The 20,515-nt window shown below is 53.4% G+C and overlaps 2 protein-coding genes across 2 annotated transcripts; one reads left to right on the forward strand and one right to left on the reverse strand.

Annotated features, from left to right (window-relative positions):
- The first annotated feature begins 4,540 nt into the window (after nt 1–4,540).
- On the forward strand, nt 4,541–8,325 carry RPS9 (ribosomal protein S9). Its single transcript, XM_079799521.1, has 5 exons — nt 4,541–4,583; nt 4,850–4,965; nt 5,218–5,340; nt 6,846–7,032; nt 8,077–8,325. The coding sequence occupies exons 2-5, from the start codon at nt 4,869–4,871 to the stop codon at nt 8,252–8,254; spliced, it is 585 nt and encodes a 194-aa protein (XP_079655647.1). The 5' UTR covers nt 4,541–4,583; nt 4,850–4,868; the 3' UTR covers nt 8,255–8,325.
- A 1,016-nt stretch (nt 8,326–9,341) lies between these two features.
- On the reverse strand, nt 9,342–14,619 carry LOC307115935 (leukocyte immunoglobulin-like receptor subfamily B member 4). Its single transcript, XM_079799500.1, has 10 exons — nt 14,539–14,619; nt 14,041–14,229; nt 13,790–13,825; nt 13,338–13,625; nt 12,879–13,184; nt 11,371–11,481; nt 10,982–11,024; nt 10,854–10,891; nt 10,580–10,632; nt 9,342–10,026 (listed from the first exon to the last, which is right to left on the reverse strand). The coding sequence occupies exons 2-10, from the start codon at nt 14,087–14,089 to the stop codon at nt 9,889–9,891; spliced, it is 1,062 nt and encodes a 353-aa protein (XP_079655626.1). The 5' UTR covers nt 14,090–14,229; nt 14,539–14,619; the 3' UTR covers nt 9,342–9,888.
- Between the last annotated feature and the right edge of the window lie 5,896 nt (nt 14,620–20,515).

Here is a 20,515-nt window from a genome sequence, read left to right on the forward strand (position 1 = left end):
AAAGTTTCTACCTCTATTTCCTCAATTTCTACCCCCAACTTCTGTCTTTATTGACTTCTTGGCAAACCAACTTGATAAGATCTCAATTTCCTATTAAGTTTTGATTAATTTTAAACAGGACTATCCCTTTCCTGGTTAACACTATTCTTTGTGTCTCTTTGGTAATGGCTTGTAAATATGTTATCCAACCTCTCTTCTCTCCACAACAACATATAAGTCTCAGTATCTATATCCTGAATCTTCCCTCTCAGAAGTTCCTCCATTAAAAACTTGTGAGAACACCAACAGGCCACAAAAAAATCTAGACACATAACTTACATCCCTGACCAAAAAAAATTTACTCAAAATGCATCATAGATCTAAATATAAAATCAAAACCATAAAACTTTAAAACTTTTAGGAGATAACCTAATGGCCTAGGGTTTGGCAATGACATTTAATGCAACACCAAAGGCATGATCAATGAAAGAGAGAATTGGTAAGCTGGACTTCATTAAAATTAAAAACTTGGAGAAAATATTGTAAAAGACACATCTGATAGAGGACTATTGTCCAAAATATGCAAAGAACTCCTAAAACTCAACAATAAGAAAACAAAGAGCCTGATTAAAAAATGGTCCCAGCCCTACCTAACCAGTTTGGCTCAGTGGATAGAGCGTCAGCCTGTGAACTTAAGGGTCCCAGGTTCGATTCTGGTAAGGGCATGTACCTTGGTTGCGGGCACATCCCCAGTAGGAGGTGTGCAGGAGGCAGCTGATCGATGTTTCTTTCTCATCGATGTTTCTAACTCTCTATCCCTTTCTGTAAAAAAATCAATAAAATATTTTAAAAAAGTGGTCCCAAGCCCTGGCCAGTATTCTCAGTGGTTAGAGTCCTGGACTGTGCGCCAGAGGGTTTCAGGTTCGAGTCCCTGTCCAAGGGCAAGTACCTGGGTTGCAGGTTTGGTCTCTACCCACCTCACCTTGGGGCTTGTCTGGGAGGCAGCCAGTTGGTGTGTCTCTCACACACCTATGTTTCTCTCCCCCTCTCCACTCCTTTCCATTCCCTCTAGAAATCAATGGAAAAAAATATCCTCACTCCTTGGGTGAGGATTGAAAATAAAATGGGCCCCAAACCTTGACACCTCATGAAAGAAGATAGAGATGGCAAGTAAGCATATGAAAACATGCACCACATCATATGTCATCGTGGAAATGCAAATTAACAATGACATACCACTACACACCTGTTAGAACGGCCAAAATATAGAACACTGACACCACCGAGCACTGGTATGGCTGTGGAGCAACGGGAGCTCTTCATTCATTGCTGCCAGGAATGCAAATGGTGTAGTCACTTTGGAAGACAGTTTGGCAGTTTATGACAAAACTAAAATACTCTCTATGCTCCTCGGTATTTACCCAAAGGAGTGAAAACTTAGAGGACCCCACAAAAATGTGCTCCCAGGCTTATAGCAGCTTTATTTATAATTGCCAAACTGCAAGCAACGGGGATGTCCTTCAGTTAGTAAATGGAATAGTATTCAGCACTAAAAAGAAATGAGCCTGAGCCAGGATAAGACATGGAGGAACCCTAAGTGCATATTACTAAGTGGACAAAACCAATCTGAAAAGGCTACATACTATGATTCCAACGACATGACCTTCTGGGAAAGGCGAAACTATGGGGACAGTGGAAAGATGAGTGGTTGCCAGGGGTTAGTGGGAAGGACAGATGAACAGGCAGAGCACAGGAATCTAGTGAGGAAAACGTTTCTGCGTTCTGTGAGCCATTCCAGCAAATAAACCCAAGGAGGGGGTTGTGGGAAGTTCTGTAGATGATGCATGTAGTTATTCAAACATTTAATAATTTATTATCAATTATATGCTGGACCTACACTTAGTTGCTGATGAAAAGAGGAGGTCCCTGCGCTCCTATAATCTTTCTGTCTGAGAGAGAACCTGTGAACAAAACCCAAATGAACACAGAAACGAACACAGGTACAGAGAAGGGTCGGGGGTGGGCGGATGGATGAAACAATGATGCCTGTAACAGTGCGAAAGGGCCAGGACTTGATTAGAAACTGACAGCTTCCCTAATTTTTGTCCCTGGTTCCAACTGAAGATCAAGAGAAAGCCAAGCCCTGGCTGGTGTTGCTCAGTGGATAGAGCATCGGCCCATAGACTGAAGGGTCCCGGGTTCCATTCTGATCAAGAGCACATGCCCAGGTTTCGGGCTCAATCCCCAGTAGGGGGCGTGCAGGAGGCAGCTAATCAATGATTCTCTCTCATTGATGTTTCTATCTCTCCCTTCCTCTCTGAAATCAATAAAAATATATTTTAAAAATTGTTTTCAGATAGCACACATGAAAATAGCCCACCTCCAGCTTTCCCAGGCCATCGGCCTCCAATCAGAGCACACCTGGTGTGGCTCAGTGGGTGATGTGGCTCAGTGGGTGAGCATCCATCCAGGAACCAAGAGATCCCGGCTGATTCCTGATCAGGGCACCTGCCTGGGTTGCAGTAAGGGGGAGGAAGGGGGTACAGCAGGAAGCCAATCAATGATTCTCTCTCATCAATGATGTTACTATCTCTCTCCCTCGCCCTTCCTCTCCGAAATCAATAAAAATATTAAAGAAAACAACAACAAAAATAAAACTGTACCTTTTGGCCACTATAAAACCCTTCTGCCTGCCTCGGAGTCTGCCAAGATGCAAGTGACGGTGATTGACGCTCTCACTCTGAATAAACATCCTCTGCTTGTTTTCATTTATTTCCACATGGGGCAGTCCTGCACACGTTCCTAACCACCTTTTGGTGCCTCGGGACGGTCTCTGAGACACGATTGATAATAGTGTTAGTGCTCCTTAATGAGGCCGGGCAACTTCTCCGAGAGCGCTCAGAAGCTGGTATTGAGGATTAAATACATTAATTCACGTAAAATTCTTAGAACAGTGCCTCCTGTGTAGTAAGCATTTCAGAATGCCACCTATTATTTTTAATATAATCATGGGCCACTAGAATTCTTAAAACCCAGACAGTGTTTGGCCCAAAGCCTAGCACATTTAAAGTGCTCACTAAACTTAATCTAAGGACAGCAAAGCCCTGTGGTGTGAATGGGGTTATTCCAGGGAGTCAAGGACTAGAGGAAATAACCCTGAGGGTAAGAAGTTGGCAAAGGAGATAAAAACCTGCCAGTTCCTCCAGGCTGACAAATGGTGTCACGGTGGAGCAGACTTATGCAGAGGAGGTTTCCGAACAGCCACCGGGTCCTGGGAACCAACCTCAGACTAGAAACTGCTGCCCTAGCCCGTCTGGCTCAGTGGATAGAGCGTCGGCCTGCGGACCAAGGGGTCCTGGGTTCGATTCCAGTCAAGGGCATGTACTTAGGTTGCAGGCTCCTCCCTGGGCTGGACCAGGGGCCCTGGGCGGCTACCAATCCATGTGTTTTTCTCACATTGATGTTTCTGTCTTTCCCTCTCTCTAAAAATCAATGGAAACAATATTCTCTGGTAAGGATTAAAACAAAAAAAAAAAAAGGAAAAAGCCCACAAAAACTGCTGTCTTAGGGAAAGAGGCACCAAGCCGCCCTGGCGGGGGTTCAGCTGCTCAGAGCATCGTCCTGAAGTGCCAGGGCGGCCGGTTTCATCTCCGCCCCGGGCACAGGCGGAATCAACCAGTGAGTGGCATGGAAGTCGATGTGTCTGTCTTCTTTCATTTCTAAAAAATCTATAGAAAACTTGAAGGAAAAGAAATAGGCACAAAGCTTTTTTTATCCTTGGGTCTTAACGTTAAAAAACAACAACGCCCCCTCCTCAGAGTCCGCCGGCACCATCCTCTCGGAAGTACCATTTCCCTCAGTCATTCTCGGCAATTTACTTTCCTCATGGCTCCCGCTCCGAAGGGATTTACTTCCTTCAATTTGCCATTTTCCCGTTCCCCTAAGGCTCTAAGCTCCGGGGGCGGCGGGGCTGTCGCATTCCCGGCTCCGGCACCGCGCGGAGCAGTTCCCGGTGTAGCTCCGTCAATGGACTAACGAGGCGCCCGCGGAGGGAGGGCGGCCGGCCCCCGGCAGCCGGAGCCGCGACGTGAGGCGACGCCGTGGGTCCCCTGGTTCCGTGTTCACGCCTCAGATTTGCAGCCGGCGTCAAAAAGGGCCGGCTGGCTTCGGGGTGACGTTGTTCTGAGGAAAGAACGGCTTCATTATTCACCGAATCCACGGAGAATCTTCTGGAAGAAGCTGTGAGCCCCCTGAGAGGGAGCCGGCTGAGGTCCGGAGAGGGTGGCGGTTACGTCTCCAACATGACACCGACTCGGAGGCTAGCGGACCGGACTTAAGGCACCACCAGGGGGCGGAAGACGGTCCCCAATTCTCGAGTGGGCGGTGCCCCGAGTCCCTGTCAGGTCGAGATCCATGGGCCCCGGCTTATTAAGGCCGCTCTGGCCCCGCCTCTCGTCTCCACAGCGGAGCCGCCCGCCAACGCCTCCTCTGATTGGTGCAGGCATGCGCCGTGCGTGATGACGTCTTCGACGTCGGCGTTGCTATAAAAGCGCGGCAGGGGCGCGTGCGCTCCTCTTTCTCTGCCGGGTCCGCGCTTAGCTGAGGTGTGTTAACGTGCTTTCTGGTTCTGGTGTGGGTTGTAAGGCCGCGCGGGCCTCTTAAACTTGGATAAAAACAGTGAAGAGGTTGGGGCGGGCGGTGAGATGAGGATGGTTGGACAGGACGGCTACACCTTTGTGGCGTCCAGGCGGTTCTGGAAGTTTGGGGACTGTTCTCGCGAGATCTCTGGGCGCCACGGGATTCTAGCGTAGTCGTGGGACCGCGCAGGCGCTACGCGCGTTCCTCACCATCGGCTTTCTCTCTTGCGCAGGCGGAGCAGCGCAGCCAATATGCCGGTGGCCCGGAGTTGGGTTTGTCGCAAGACCTATGTGACCCCGCGGAGGCCCTTCGAGAAATCCCGTCTCGACCAAGAGCTGAAGCTGATCGGTAAGGGACCCAGGCAGGGTTTCGGCTTCCGGGGTCGGGGGAAGGCTGACGCGTGGGTGAGGCCTGCCACGTGCTCTGTCTGTTCTAGTTCTCTGCGGTTTGTCCCCTTCTTCCCCCAAGTTCAGAACTTTTAGTGGTTGGGGAAGATGTTTGTGTACCCCGGAGCCACCAATCCAGCTTCGGCACTAGTCCGTGGGGACAGCCTGTTCGCCCATTAACTCACCCCCCCTCCTTTTTTTTTTTTTTTTGCAGGAGAGTATGGGCTCCGAAACAAACGTGAGGTCTGGAGGGTCAAATTTACCCTGGCCAAGATCCGCAAGGCTGCCCGGGAGCTGCTGACGCTGGACGAGAAAGACCAACGGCGTTTGTTTGAAGGTGTGTGTGGGAGCCCACGGGACAGCCATGAGGTGCAGGGCCACTGCGGTTCTCCTAGGCGTGCTAGTCCAGTGGTCAGAGTGTTAAGTTGAACAAGTGGATCCTTGGCGTTTAACGGGAATGTGGGGCTTGGGAAAGTGGCTCTGGATACAAATCCCTGCACTGTCCTTTATGAGTGACTTTGTTTTACTCAAACAATGGAGCTTTCTTTACTGTGGACCAAAATCAATAATGCCAGCCAAGCCGGGGCACCTGGCCATAGCTGTGTAGTATATATAACATGACAATGGTTCTGGAGGGGATAGACAGTGAGATCTCTGATGGGGATTGCAGGGCAGGGGACTTGGCTGTGTACATTTGCCTGCTTAAATAAGGCGGTCAGGGACGTTCAGGTGACATTTAGCAAAGGCCTGAACAGGGGAGGACTTGTGGATGTCACAGGAAGACATTTAGACTCTTAAGGTCTTAATTTTCTACTTGGAGATGGAAAGTTAGTGGAAGATGGACATGATCACACTCAAATTTTAATAGTGCTTGTCAGATTGTAAGGTGGCAATAATATTAAAATAGCTGACTGACCTTTTATAAGGATTGGCTAAGTGCTTTTTTCTAAGATCTTCATATGTGTTTAACCTGCACAGCGCCTCACAGGGGTGGCTGCTGATATCTGTAAGAACAAATGGTGAGAGAGGCTTCCCTTTAACAGTCTCATGCAAGTTCAGAATCCTCTATCCCAGTGACGCTGGTATTGGGTGAGACTTAATCCCAGAGGTTGTAGGGAGCAGGCCCCTGCCGGTTCTGGTCTCAGGACTCAGACACGGAGCTAGTCACAGTGAAACTTGAGGTTGTAGTTAGATGACAGTCATGTGGCAGAGATGATAGGTAATCCGTAGGTGTCCAAGGATTGTGGTTTTCCAGGGTAGAAATGGAAATTGCAAGGGGAAGTCGGCACCTTCACTTTCTAGTAAATGAAGCCATGTAGCCACAGGAAAGGGAGGGGGAGAAGTGAAGCTAAATCTTTCCAAGGACAAACGTTTTGGGCTTTTGTGTCCGTGTTACGGTGCTAATTAGCTCTAAGCCTGTGCTGTGCAGCTGGTAGGGCTTTCTTCACTCCAGAATGTTAGCTTACCCCCATGCTTTGTCCGGGGAGTCATAGTGTGATAACAGCAGCCCTTCGTCTTGCAGGTAATGCTGAGCCCTTTTAGTGAGTTGTCCATTTCCTTCCTGACAACTCTGAGGAAGGCTCTCCTTTTCCAGATGAGGACACAGCTGTATGTAGTCACATGCCCTCCCTGGTGAGATGGATGTAGCCATAGGAACCTGCCTTAGGGTTGTGTGAGGGTCACACGAGTCACGTGGTGGCTGGTATGTTGACTCCTATGTCAGAATTAGCTCGTACTTCCATGCTGTCCCACGAGCATGGTCAGCTCAGGGTGGAGGACTTGCACCCATCAAGTGTGAGGTCAGCCGGGACCGTCGCTCATGCTTCCCCCCCCCCTCACCAGGCAATGCCCTGCTGCGGCGCCTCGTCCGCATTGGGGTGCTGGACGAGGGCAAGATGAAGCTGGATTACATCCTGGGCCTGAAGATCGAGGATTTCTTGGAGAGGCGCCTGCAGACCCAGGTCTTCAAGCTGGGCTTGGCCAAGTCCATCCACCATGCCCGTGTGCTGATCCGCCAGCGTCACATCAGGTACCACCTATGCCAGGCTCCCTGAATCGCTCACCCGCTGCCACCCCCATCCCTTCTGAAGGTTGCTCTCACTAAGCCTGCTGTCCCTGTCTCCTGTGCAGCCCTTGGAGGTGACAAAGGTGTGAGCTCACCTTGAGGGTACTGAGTGACCCCTACAAACAGCTTGTGGGGAGCTGGGGGCCGCCTCACCCCCCCATAGCCCAGCGCAAGGGTCACTGCGGCTTGAGCCGTACACCTTGCGAAGGCCTCTGCCAGGCATGCAGGCAGCTGGACAGGTAACCGCTCTGGTGCCCCCAGTTGAGAGAAGTCATTGGGCCTCAGTTTGCTTGGGTGGACTCAGCTGTCTCCGGGGCCCGCTTGTGACGTCTTTCCAGACCATGATCCTCTGGGATTCTTGCACAGGGGGTGTTAACTTGGCCAGTGGACCATAGTCCAGGGCTCAGGGTGGCGGCTGGTGCAGTGAAGAAAGACACCAGTCAGGGCAGCGGGTCTTAATTTGGGTACTGCTTGCCCTTTCTGTAAATTGGGCACCACTGCGGGGGCAGGGGGAGAGGGAGCTATGCAGTGAGTGGCCAGGATGCTGATTTACAAAATTGCTGCCTAAGCCCCTCCCTAGCCCTGCGACCCCGGGGCAAGAGCCTCAGTCACATTTCTTGTTGGAAATGACTTCATGGAGCCCAGCCTCGGGCTGCTGCTTCCAGGGCAGAGAAACTGCAGGAAAAGGAAGCTCCGTGTCTGGCACAGTTCAGAATATTGGAAAGTCAGATCTCGGCTTTATACACTGCCACCTCACCTCATGGGCTTTGGGGCCTTGTGTGGTTACTTCTGCATCTCCCTGTTGTGTGAAATGAAAGAAGCTCATCTCACAGAGGATCTGTACGGATTAGATTAGATGGAGGCCGTAGGGTCAGGAGGCCCGGCCGGCTTAGCTGTGTGAGCGCAGTTGTCAATGCCCAACCGGTCAGCTTGAGGTACAAGTGAGGAGAGAGGTGTCTTGTCCAGTGTGGGGTCCTACTCACCCTTGACCTGCCATCCCCCCTCCAGGGTCCGCAAGCAGGTGGTGAACATCCCGTCCTTCATTGTCCGCCTGGACTCTCAGAAGCACATTGACTTCTCCCTCCGGTCCCCGTACGGGGGTGGCCGCCCAGGCCGCGTGAAGAGGAAGAACGCCAAGAAGGGCCAGGGCGGGGCTGGAGCCGGTGATGACGAGGAGGAGGATTAGGTCCCCGCATCCCCCCTGGACTGGCGGAGTGTCTAGTTTTTCAGTCAGATAATAAAACACTTGGAAACTGGTCTCTGTGGTGATCTCTTTCCTTCCCTCCCTGCTCCGAACATAGTCTGTAACTGGGCAGAGTGGGGCCTGGGTTCTTCACCAGGGTACTTAGAGCTAGTTCACACCTGTCAAGTGCTGCTTTCTGCACAGGGGGCCTGGTTAACCTGGTTTGGTCAGATGCTTGTGGGCTTTTATTTCTGGTGTAAAAAACAATTCAACATCTATGTACACACTATAAAGTCATCACCCCCTAAAGTCTAGTTGCTCTTCATCAAAAAATAGGGGATGCTTCGTGAATCTGCACGTCATCCTTGCTCAGGAGCCATGCTGATCTGGCTGTCCACTTTAGTATGTGCTGCTGAAGCCAGCACTGTAGGTACTTGTCACAGCCTGTAGATGCCTGTCCTTGGGGGGGGGGGGGGGTGCTGCACTAGAGAAGACATTCACACCACAGCAGGAGACCAAGGCTGTTATGGGAAGGTTCTTTGAATCAAAACCTGGTCACTATTGGCAAGCAAAATTTTTGTTAACCCTCGCCTGAGGGTGTGGTTCCATTTAATTTTTAGAGGGGGAGAGAGGGAAAGACTGGTGTGAGAGAAACATGAATTGGTTGCTTCCTGCACAAGCCCCAACCTGGTATGTGCCCTTGACCAGAATAGAGCCCATGATCCTTTGGTCTGCAGGCCAACACTCTAGCCACTGAACCAAATGCTCTAGCCACAACCAAATCGGCTAGGGTGTAAATCATTTTTGTTAAGTTTAAAGATAAGCATTCTGAATAAATAAAACAAAAAACAGGAAGTTCTTACAGATGAATGGTCATTTACATGCAGAGGAAATAGCAAGTGGAGGTCAGGGGTTAACTCCCACTTCTTGCTTTTGACCCTGGTCCCTGGTAAGAAGTCTGGGTGAGGAGGGGGTGGGAGCTGAGAGCTGATCCGGGTCCATCCACCTTGGTTTGCTGAAGATCTACTGGCTCGTTACACAGCTGGTTACCAGTTGTTGATGGGCAGATTCCCAGTCCTGTCATGATTTAAGTGAAGTGGGGGATGGGTTCGTGGCCTATGGAGAGGCGCCCCTCCCTCTGGGTCTGGGGTATGAAGAAGTGGTCAGGAGGGAGCAGGCTTCCCTTTTCCTTGCTGAGAAGCTTCCTCAGGCAGGGGAGGAAGTGGCTGAGTCTTGGGAAATGAGAAACACGAAGTTGAGCAACCTCAGTGATGCAGCCTCCTTGCGTCCTGTCCTGTGGTTGGTCCCCGTCTGGGAACTTTGGGGCTCAGTCAGTTAAGGGCACAGTGACAATGGCTGGGCAGTAGGCCCTCCCTCAGCCCGAGGTTGCCACTTCCGTATTTACTGCCTCGATGGCAGTTCCCTGGGATCCTGCAGTCGGCGGGGTCCCTGTGGCGGGGTCCGTAGGTCAGCTGTGTAACGATGCAGTTCCTGGAAGCAGTCAACTTCCAAAAGGTCCCAGGAGCTGCTGGGGCACGTCAGGTCTCCAGGCTGGCAGGGGTCACTAGCTGAGGGTCCATGGTGGCAGCTTTCATGCCTTTTAGGGTCCCTGCAGGGACCTCCCTGGATTTGCTGGGCTAGTGCCTGGCCAGAGCAGCATACATGCTGGGCTCTTCTGGGGACTCCTCTGATGGGGAGGAAGGGGGTGCACTTGACTCCTGGCTGAGGGTCAAGGGCTTGAGCTGGGCGTAGGTCACATCCTGGGGTTCTTCAGCCTGTGGTGGGGAAAATGGAGACTCGTGGTTGGGGTGGGGAAGCCTGAGGCCAGGGAGGAAAGGACACAGTCCTGGGGCCTTGGTGGCCAGGGCTCTGCTGGACACAGTGAGGGGTGGTCTTGGCTCTAGTCTTGCCCTCCGTCAGTCATCATGTCTTTGGGGGTCTAGGGGAGGAGGGATGTGAGGTTGGGAGGTTGGAGGTGTGAGTGGTGCTGGTGAGACAGGAATTGGGCGTGGAGCCATCACCATGGGGGGACAGTCGGACCCCACTGCTGCCCTCACGGAGTGCCGTGCATTCCCTAGGGTGAGCTGAGGGAGCCTGCCGTGTACAGAGCCTGCTGGCACCTGTGTGGCTCCTGGGCCAGGCGGGAGGATGGACCCAGCGAGGGCTGAGGGAGGCTTTAGGACCCTGTGTGTGGGTTTTAGAAGCGCCCTCTACAGGCCCAGGGCTTGGGTTTCAGCCCCTTGTGTGAGGCTCAGACTGCCCCGTGTCCACTGGATTTAGTGTGTGGGCAAGGTGTGGGCGCCCTGCTCAGGACCCGACGGAGCTCACCTGACTGTCCAGCTGTCTGTCCCGCTCAGGCTGTGTGTCTTCTGCGACAGTATCTGGTGGGGACAGAACAAGGCCATCTCATCTCCTGCCAAGATTCCCTGAGACCTCACCCGGCAGAGGCCCAGAGAGGCTCAGGGACGTGGCCAAGGTCACACAGTATGAGCTTCGAGCTGTCTCACCACCAAGCCCAGAAGCATTTCCAACCGATCCCCGGTCTCCACAGCCCATCCGAATTCCCTGGACCTGCCCTCCCCCGCCAACCCCTTTCTCTTACACAAACTCTCTTCCTGGGCCTCAGCAGCTGGGCGGGAGCTGGGGGAGGAGACAGACAGAGCGTTAGGGGGCTGAGAGGGGGCCTCGGACCGGACAGGAGGGGCTCGGGTTCTTAGGGAGAGGGCTCACCTCTTCTGCAGGCCTCTGTCTTCTTGCTCTGACGCTGCAGCCACTGCGGGAAGGTGGGGTCAGCCTCCAGCTCCCCCAGAGCCCTCCCCTGGGGCTGCACTAAGATGTGCAGAGGACCCAACAACTGAGAAGGTCACAGCCCCTCCCACCTCCTCACAAGGAAGAGAAAGCCATTCTAAGGGGTAAAAAACAACCTGCACATGTTCCCACACACCTGGTAAGGCTGAAAAAGCCAAAAGAATATTCGAGACTACTTACACGTCCACGTTTAATCTCCCTTGGGAAACGCTGCAGGAGGTTTTACCATTGACCTTCCCATCTCTTTGGTTTCACTCTGGCTGGTGCCTTACCCCCCGGACCCTTCTGTGACCCAGGTCATCCCTACTCACCTGACGTCCTGCCTTTGCTCTGACGCCGGAATCGGAGGAAGAGGAAGAGCAAGAGCAGCAGGACCAAGGCCACCGAGACCCCGATCAGGACAATCAGGTACCATTGGAGACCTTGAACATGAGTGACATCATGAATGAGCCAGTGATGCAATTAAATGAGCACCTCCTGTGTGCGAGGCTCATGCTGGGGTCTGTCACTGATTTTACCCTCACAACAGTCATCCCATTTCACTGAGGCTCAGAGAGGTTAATCACCTGCCCCGGGGCACCCAGCCTGGATGGAGCAGGGCTGGGACTGGAACCCAGGACTGTCAGTTCCCTTACGTGTTGTTATTATTACTTATGCTGTCTCTGTCCTTCCCAGAACAAGAGTGCAGAGACCTGTTACCAAATCCAACCACTGCCCCTCTCTATCCCAGATCCCTGTCCCACTCTGCAGCCTGACCCCCTCCCCCGCCACAGTGGGGCCTGTGCACATGGGTGCCTCTGTGGAGGGCAGGAGGGAGGGCTGGTCCTTCCTGAGCTCTAACGGGGCTGGGCTGTGTTCTGAGGGCCTTCCCTTTGAGGGAGGTGGGGCCTGACCCACAGCCCATGGACCAGGACTCGGAGGAACAGACGTGTCCAAGGTCCCACAGGCGGGCGGGAGCAGAGATGGGACTTGAACCAGGGCTGAGGCTTCTCCTCCTGACTCCACGGCTGCTCCTCGGAAGGCTGTGGAGGTGGCTCAGATACTACCTGAGTCCCCAACACACATGCATGCGCGCGCGCGCGCGCACACACACACACACACACACACACACACACACACGCGCGCACATGCACACACATGTAGACACACACACACACATGCACACGCGCACACACACACGGGCACGCGAAGTATTCAGCCTTTGGAGAACTGGGTCCCAGTGAGAGGAGGAATTCTCCTCAGGCCATTACCCAGGAAGTGGCTGAGCCAAGACCAACACCCACCACCTCCCCCCAGACCTCACTTAGTCCTCTGAGGGCCTGACCTCCCTTTGGGGGACCCCTCCTCAGAGGCTGCTAAAGCAGGATGGGAGGAGAGGGGTGGGGGCTGCTCCTCCCTGGTGGTCCCCCAGCATCTCCATCCCCCCAGTCCCCCTGGGAGACAGGCCGAGCCCCAGCAGTGGGTCCTGCTCTCCCTGGGGATCCGGCCTCCGCTGGTCACACTCCTGTCTTGGTCTCAGGCTGAGGCCACAGGACTGGGGACTGGAGGGTCAGATGGGCGCCTCTGGCCTTTCTCCTTCTGCTCAGCCCCATCCTCGCCAGCCTCCCTCTGCCCACGGGAGCATGTCTGGGCCTCAGGGAGGAGGAGGAGGAGGCAGAGATGGGAGCGGCTCTGGCTCTTTCCATCCTTCCGGGAGGTGTGAGTCCCCTCTGGGCGGCCCTCCACCAGGTACTCCCTCAGCCCATTGCAGCCCACGGTCCCCTGGGGACAGGACCCTGAACTGACCTGGGGACACGGTAGCAGGGCTGGGGCTCCTCACCTGAGACCACCAGCTCCAGGGGGGCACTGGGCTGTGACCACACATTGGGGTAGGAAATAGAAGAGCCATAGCATCTGTAGGTGCCCTCATGGGAGGTGTTCATGGGGCCCAGAGGGAAGATGGCCTGCCACCTCCCAGCATGCATCCTCGGTTCTGCTTCCATGTGTTGGGGCGGGTCAGCCCCTCCCTCCTTCAGCAGATGGAAAGGGCCCGATGTGAGCTGTGAGCTGCAGGAGAGGGACACGTTCTCTCCTGAGGCCACCACAGGGCCTGGCTGGGCTGAGAGGGAGGGTGCACCGCCCACTCCTAAGGGAGGAGAAAGGGTCTGTGTTAAAGGGACCGTAACCCTCATGCCCCAGGTGTGGACTGTGAGGGGTGGGGTCCCCTGAGGCCATACTTTATTCCCTTTGCCGGTGACCTGGAGCCCACAGTGGGGAGGGAACATGGTGTCTCCATTACCTGTCACCACCAGGAGCAGGGGGTCACTCCGCTCTGAGAGTATGTCCCCAGTGGTGTGATATGCACACTGGTACCGCCCTGCGTGGGTTTGGGTCATGGCTCCAATGAGGAAACCGGCCTTGTCGCTGGAGTGCTGTGGGATCTTCGTATCCAAGGGCTCAGAGCCCCTCTCTTTATACAGAAGGTAGGCACTAGCCTGCAGAGACCCCTGACACCAGATGGTCACGGGGCTCCCCTCGGTGACGATGGGGCCTGGGTCAGCCCAGATGGAGGGTTTGGGGATGACTCCTGGAAAAGAATCAGACCTGAAGTGTCTGGGACGTCCTTCTCCCCACTTTCCCCAGCTGTCACTCCCAGGGCCCTCCCAGATTGCTCACCGTTATTCCAAACCCTGTGTCTCCCCCGCTGCCCAGGGGTTGACTGTGCTGAAGCAGGAGGTGGGGAGTACTCACCTGCCTGTACCTGGTCCCACGGGCCCTGACACAGCCCTGGAAGAGAGTCCCTGTGAGAACCGTCTCCCACCGCACACAGAAGCTCCAGGCCTGGTCTGGGCCCCTGAGCACTGGGGGCAGACCTGGGGCTGAGCACGTCTCTTCCCCCCGAAGTCCAGTCCCCGCTGAGCCTCCTGAGTCCTGGGGTCTCGAAAGGCCAGGACCTGGGAGGGGAGGGGCCCCCATCCCTCCTCCTTTTCCCACCAACTCACCAAGGCCCAGGAGGACAATGAAGGTCAAGGCTGTGGTGCTATCTGCCATGGTCCCCAGTGGCACTGATGACGGATAAAGTCCACAGAGCCGAGCAGGACAAGCGGATGCACGGATGTGACAGGGCTCCGGCTCCGGGTGACAGGTCCCTGTTTCCTCATCCGCCTCACTCTGCTCTCCTTGAAGGATGGCTGAGGACACAGCAGGTCCCGGGACCTTCAGGACCAGATGTGAGTCTCAGCAGACCCCCCACGTTCTGCCTCCTGTCTAACCCCAATCCAGAGGGTGACCCTGGTCCCAGTACCCGAGGGTGCAGGGCGCAGGGCGGAGCAGAAGGAAGTACCAGCTCCTGCTCTCACAGAGTCTGTGTGACCATGGGAATGCCCTTCTCTTTCCTGAGACTCCACACATGCACGTTTTCTTCTGTCTTTTAACCATTCTGTCAGCCCAGTGATGGCTACCGAGCTTTTAACCCCCGCTCTCCTTTCCCCAAAGCTTACCGAGGCCGAGAAGGGCAGGCAGGCTCTGGGTCAGGGTGCTTCCTCACATGGTCCCCAGTGTGCAGACGACATAAACTCCACAGAGCCTGGGGGACAAAGGCAAGAATGGGCTGTGACAAGGTCCAGTCCCCAAGTGATACGTCAGTGGTTCCCCATCAGTGGCTTCACAGGAAGGGAAGTAGCCCCTCCCTGAAGGGTGGGCCTTAGGGGACAGCAAGCTGTGGGACCTCTGAGACCCACCTGAGTCTCACCAGTCCCCACACGCTCTGCCTCCACCTCAGGCCAAACTCAAATCCAGAGGGTGACAGCTGTCCCAGGTGAGGAGGGTGGAGGAACAGGGCAGGAGAGGACTCCACCCAGCTTCTGGCCCAATTCTGACTCTGCCTTTTCTAGACCCTCTGTGAGCTTCTGTAGGACACTTCCCTTTCCTGAGCCTCTGTAAACGCAATTCTCTTCCCTTTTTCCACTGGCCAGGCAGTTAGGCAGTACTTACTGAGCAGTAACCCTGGCTGTCACTGGCCAGACAGTTAGGCAGTACTTACTGAGCAGTAACCCTGGCCGTCACTGGCCAGGCAATCAGGCAGTACTTACTGAGCAGTAACCATGGGCTGTCACTGGCCAGGCACTGGAGTAGCTGAAGATCAGGGATCCCTTCCCTGGACTCATGGGACTGAGATGAATGAAGCAGATGTTACAGATATTTAGATGGCAGACAGTTCAGTTACAGTCTCATGTACCCGTTGGGAGAATAAAGGAAATGAGATAATGAGGTTCAATGACAGGTAGATGCCATGCAACCTGGATCCTGGATAAGGGGTCCTTCTCAGGCATGGACTGACCCATGGCATGAGCAGGGAGAAGCCCAGAGGTGGTGGGCTGGGTGGGGGGTTGTCTTGGACCAGAAAGATCTTGAGCTGTGGTCAGTAGTGAGAGCAGTCAGGAGAAGGCTCAAGCTAGTTACACAGGTCTAGTGAACCACACAAATATTTGGGATTTTAGCTCGAAGTCAATGGGATAAATTTGAATCAACAAATTGTATGAAAAGATTTCTGATTTAAAAAGGCAACCACTATGTGAAAATGTCATTCAGACCGGCTCTATTGATTGTTAACACCATGTACACTAATAAAAGAGAAACATGCAAGTTGACTGTACCTCCACTACGCCCACCAGCCATGCCCACAAGCCAATCAGGAGTGAGTATGCAAATAACCTCAACCAAGATGGCTGTGGCCACAGAGCAAGCAGGAGGCTTGGGTTTCCCTGGCAATGGAGGAAGCCAAGCTTTCCGCATGCCCTGGCCTCCACTCAAGGCTACAAAGTTTCAGCCGAAACTGGTTTGGCTTAGTGGATAGAGTGTTGGCCTGCAGACTGAAAGGTCCCAGGTTCGATTCCGGTCAAGGGCATGTACCTTGGTTGTGGGCACATCCCCAGTAGGGGGTGTGCAGGAGGCAACTGATTGATGTTTCTCTCTCATCGGTGTTTCTAACTCTCTATCCTTCTCCCTTCCTCTCTGTAAAAAATCAATAAAATATATTAAAAAAAAAGGCTACAAAGTTTCAATTATAGAAGGTAAATAAGTCCCAGATACCAGAGCCTCCGCTTGGGTCACTGGGAGGTGTGGCTGACCTGCAAACCACCACAGGACCCTCGCCTAGGCCGCCCTATGCCCCAAGGGAACCCCCACCCTGATCCGGGACCCCCTTCAGGGCAAACATGATGGCCACCACCCATGCACCAGGCCTCTATCCTATCTAATAAAAGAATAATATGCAAATTGACTCTCACTCCAACACATAAGATGGCTTCCCCCATGTGGTCAAAGATGGCTGCTCCCATGTGGACACAAGATGGCCAGCAGGGGAGGGCAGTTGGGAGGGACCAGGCCTGCAAGGGAGGGCAGTTGGGGGCTATCAAGCCTGCAGGAAGGGCAGGTAGGAGTGACCAGGCTGGCAGAGGAGGGAAGTTGGGGGCGACCAGGCCTGTAGGGAAGGGCAGTTGCGGGGGACCCAGGCCTGCAGTTGGGGGCAGTTAGGGGTGACCAGGCCTGCAGGGGAGGGCAGTTAGGGGCAATCAGGCTGGCAGGGGAGCAGTTAGACATCAATCAGGCTGGCAGGGGAGTGGTTAGGGGGTGATCAGGCTGGCAGGCAGAAGGAGTTAGGGGCAATCACGAAGGCAGGCATGTGAGCAGTTGGGAGCCAGCAGTCCTGAATTGTGAGAGGGATGTTCAGCTGCCTGTTTAGGCCTGATCTTAATGGGATCGGGCCTAAACGGGCAGTCGGACATCACTCAAGGGGTCCTAGATTGGAGAGGGTACAGGCTGGGCTGAGGGACACACACCCCTGTGCATGAATTTCATGCACCAGGCCTCTAGTTGATAATAAAACTCCAACGTTCACCTGACTACACAGAATTTCTAAACAGCTCAGTTGCTGAGTGTGGTTTGGTGTGTAGGGGAGTGTGGGTAACTGGGTGAGTTGGGCTGTGGAGGGAGAGTCGTGTTTGCTGGGGCTGGTGAGTTTAGCTCAACCTGACCATTCACAGCCTTGAATATCAGATGGGCAACTTGGATCTCTTTTGAAGGTGGAAACTGGTGGAAGGGGTGCAGCAGGCAGGCTCAGACCAGATGGGGCTACAGGAAGGGTCCTCAGGAGGTGGGCAGAGGAGAGGAGTGGAGAAGGGGTGGGGCCTGGGTTGGAGGACCAGGAAGGAGGCTGATTGGATGACACAGATGAGACATCTTGAGTCTGTGGTGGGTGGGGGGCATTGCTCAGAAGGGCTCAGTGGGGCACATGAAGTGAGGTGATGGTCTCTGTGAAGTGCTCCCATGAGTAAGTGAAGGCTGCTCCACTCTCCTTGGTGCCTGGAGGAGCCAGTGGGGCCGTCCCAGGGAGGACCACCCCAGGGGAGAGGGAGACCTGGGAGGTGCTGAGAAGACTGGTCTCCATTTCTCAGAGGAAAGCAGGGCCCACTGGGACTGTGGACTTTCTTTCCCCACACACTTCCCTTCACTGACTTCCTCTTTCTGTAGGTCAGCACCATCTTTTTCTTCATGGCTCTGCTTTGAAACCTCTGAGTCATTGCTGCCTCCTCTGGGCCCCTCCTCCCCTGAGCAGAGCTCCTCCCTCACACTGGGAATTCCATCTCCTGCACTGGGCAAGCGCCCGCATGGGAGGCAACCCAGATTTCAACATGGACACAGACAGACTCGGGGACCTGACAGTTTATGTTATTGATCTCCTAGCAATGGACAATGATGTTAATGAATAAAAAACAGATTTGGACAATTAGATAGTGACCATTTCACAAATTTGTTGAGTCATACATTTACACAGTCAAGGTACTCAGCTATAAATATTTAAAGCCCAGTCAGTGTGGTTCAGTGGTTGAATTGACCTATAAACCAGGAGGTCATGGTTCCATTCCTGGTGAAGGCACATGCTGGGTTGTGCCCAGTGTGTGTGGTGCAGGAGGCAGCTGATGAATGATTCTCTCATCATTGATGTTTCTCTCTCTCACCCTCTTTCTTCCTCTCTGAAATCAATAAAAATGTATTTAAAAAAGTTTCTTTGTCTTTAACCTTTGCCTTTTTAATTATGATGTATCTTGGTGTGGGCCTCTTTGGGTTTTTCTTGTTTGGGACTTCTGTGTCTTTTTTCATCACTAGTTTTGGGAAGTTTTTGGTCATTATTTCTTCAAATAAGTTCTCAATCCCTTGCTCTCTCTCTTCTCCTTCTGGTACCCCTATGATGCTGATGTTGTTCTACTTCATGTCGTCCCAAGGTCCCTTTAGCTATCCTCATTCTTTTCATTTTTTTTCTTTTTGCTGTTCTGATTGTTTTTTTCTACCTTGTCTTCCAAATTACTCATTTGATCTTATGCTTTATATTTAACCTATTGTTTATTCCTTCCAGTGTATTCTTTTTTAAAATCCTCAACTGAGGATATGTTTTTTTAAAGTTTATTTTATTTCTGTTAATCCTCCCCAGAGGATATTTTTTCCATTGCTTTTCAGAGACAGTGGAATGAAGGTGGGGGTGGGGGGGTGGGGAAGAGAGAAACAGTGTGAGAAAGGCACATCGACTGGTTTCCTCCCTCTCATGCCCCGACTGGGGCTGGGGCTCAAACCTGCAACCCAGGTATGTGCCCTTGACCTGGAATTGAACCTGAGACTGTGGTGCAGCGGCCTATGCTCTACTCACTGATAAACACCAGCCAAGGCTAAAAGTGATTTTTTGGAGAGGAAGGGAATGAGATAGGGAGAGAGAAAGACATTGTTTGCCTCCTGTATGCGCCCTAACCAGGAAGCAAAACCCACAATTAGGTACGTTCCCCGAGTAGAAATTGAACCCACAGCCTTTGGTGTATGTGACCATGCTCTAGTTGAATAAGCCACCTAGCCCTGGCCAGTGTATTCATGATGTCATGTATTGTATTCTTCATTTCTGACTTCAAAAATGTTTTTTTTTTGTGTGTGTGTGTGTGTGTGTGTGTGTGTGTGTGTGTGTGTGCTGTTATAACTTTCCCTAAGTTCCTGGAACATCTTTACAACCATTACTTTGAACTCTATATCTGATAAACTGCTTGGTTCCATTTGATTTAATTGTTGTTGTTTTTTTGGAGATTTCTACTGTTTTTTTTCATTTGGGTCCTGTTTCTCTGTCTCCCTATTTGGGTGCCTCTTTGTGTTTGTTTCTGTGTATGAGCTAGGTCTGCCATGACTCTCAGCTTGGTGGGGTGGCCTAATGTGGTAGGTGTCCTGTGGGACCAAGTGCCGTAGTCTCTTGGATCACCTAAGCTGGGTGCTCTAGGGATGTCCCTTGCGTCGATTATGTGGGCCCTCCTCTTGTAATTGAGTCTTTAAAAAAAAAGTATATATATATATATAGTGTGTGTGTGTGTCAATATATATTTGCTCTTAGTCCTGGGCCCAGCCCCTCCCCACCCCGCCTTCACCCCCGCCCCTGGCTCCACCCCCGCCCCTGGCCTGGCTCCTAGCCTGCCCCTTCCCCGCCCTCCCACCTCCCCAATCACCAGTCCTTTGTCTTCAATCTCTCATCTGTACAGACAACTAGTCAACCCTGTCACTCTGACCCACTCCCAGAGAGAAAGTCTGGGCCGGCCATCTGGTTGACCCAATCTCTTGTGGTCCCCACTGCTGCTTGAGACTAAATCCGCGCCAGCCATCTGGTTGACCCCATCTCTCAAAGTCTCCACTGCTGCCCAAGACTTAGTCCGGGCCCGGCCATCTGATCGACTGGAGCCGCTGCGCAAAGATCCGTCCCCGCGACAGCCCTGCGGAGGCAGTTTTGGGAGTGCTGGTTGACAGGGTTCCTCGGAGGGGGAGGAAAATATGGGGAGGAGGGAGCCGGACCTCGGCCCCCCTGGGAAAGGGGCCGTGTCCGCCGCCATCCACCCCCACTTCCCTGTCCCAGCCTGGAGCCCGAAGGCCCTGGCGGGGTCTCGAAAGGAGGCGAAGGTCCCCGTGCCAGGAGCGAAAGGACAGAAAAGATGCGGACACCACCTTCAGCTCTGTGCGAGGTTTCCCGCCCTCCTCCTTCCTTACCTCAACCGCCCACCGCGCTGCCCTGGGGAAGGAGAGAGGCCAGAACAAGACAAACCCTGTGTCCAGGGCTGACTTGCAATAGATCGCAGCGAGGGACCTGCTCTGCTAAGTACGAAACCCCGACCCAGAAGCAGGTCGTCTACCAATGGTTCAGGCCAGGTTCCCCAGGAACCTGCACTGCGTGAAGGGCGAGGGGGTGGCCCCCTTTCCACAGCACTCATTTTCCGAGGACGAAGGGCTCTCCACAGGGACCCCCGTGTAATTGAGTCTTGATGGTTATTGTGTTTGTGCCTGGGATCGACCCTCAGGCTGGCTGACTGGGAGGCTCAGCCCGGACCATGGCGAGCAACCTGCTGGGCAGACGCTGACCATAGGAAGCGGCATTGGCCTCAGCAGGGTCTGCTGTCTGGA

Source organism: Cnephaeus nilssonii (genome assembly GCF_951640355.1).
Source record: "Cnephaeus nilssonii genome assembly, chromosome: 20".
Classification (NCBI taxonomy): domain Eukaryota; kingdom Metazoa; phylum Chordata; class Mammalia; order Chiroptera; family Vespertilionidae; genus Cnephaeus; species Cnephaeus nilssonii.

Coding starts and splice junctions, on each gene's coding strand:
- LOC307115935 (XM_079799500.1), bottom strand. CDS start 14,089: ATGGCAGATAGCACCACAGCCTTGACCTTCATTGTCCTCCTGGGCCTT. Junction 13,626..13,789: donor GTGGGACCAGGTACAGGCAG/GTGAGTACTCCC, acceptor ATTCTTTTCCAG/GAGTCATCCCCAAACCCTCC. Junction 10,633..10,853: donor GGCCCAGGAAGAGAGTTTGT/GTAAGAGAAAGG, acceptor TGTCCCCACCAG/ATACTGTCGCAGAAGACACA.
- RPS9 (XM_079799521.1), top strand. CDS start 4,869: ATGCCGGTGGCCCGGAGTTGGGTTTGTCGCAAGACCTATGTGACCCCG. Junction 5,341..6,845: donor CCAACGGCGTTTGTTTGAAG/GTGTGTGTGGGA, acceptor CCCCCTCACCAG/GCAATGCCCTGCTGCGGCGC. Junction 7,033..8,076: donor ATCCGCCAGCGTCACATCAG/GTACCACCTATG, acceptor TCCCCCCTCCAG/GGTCCGCAAGCAGGTGGTGA.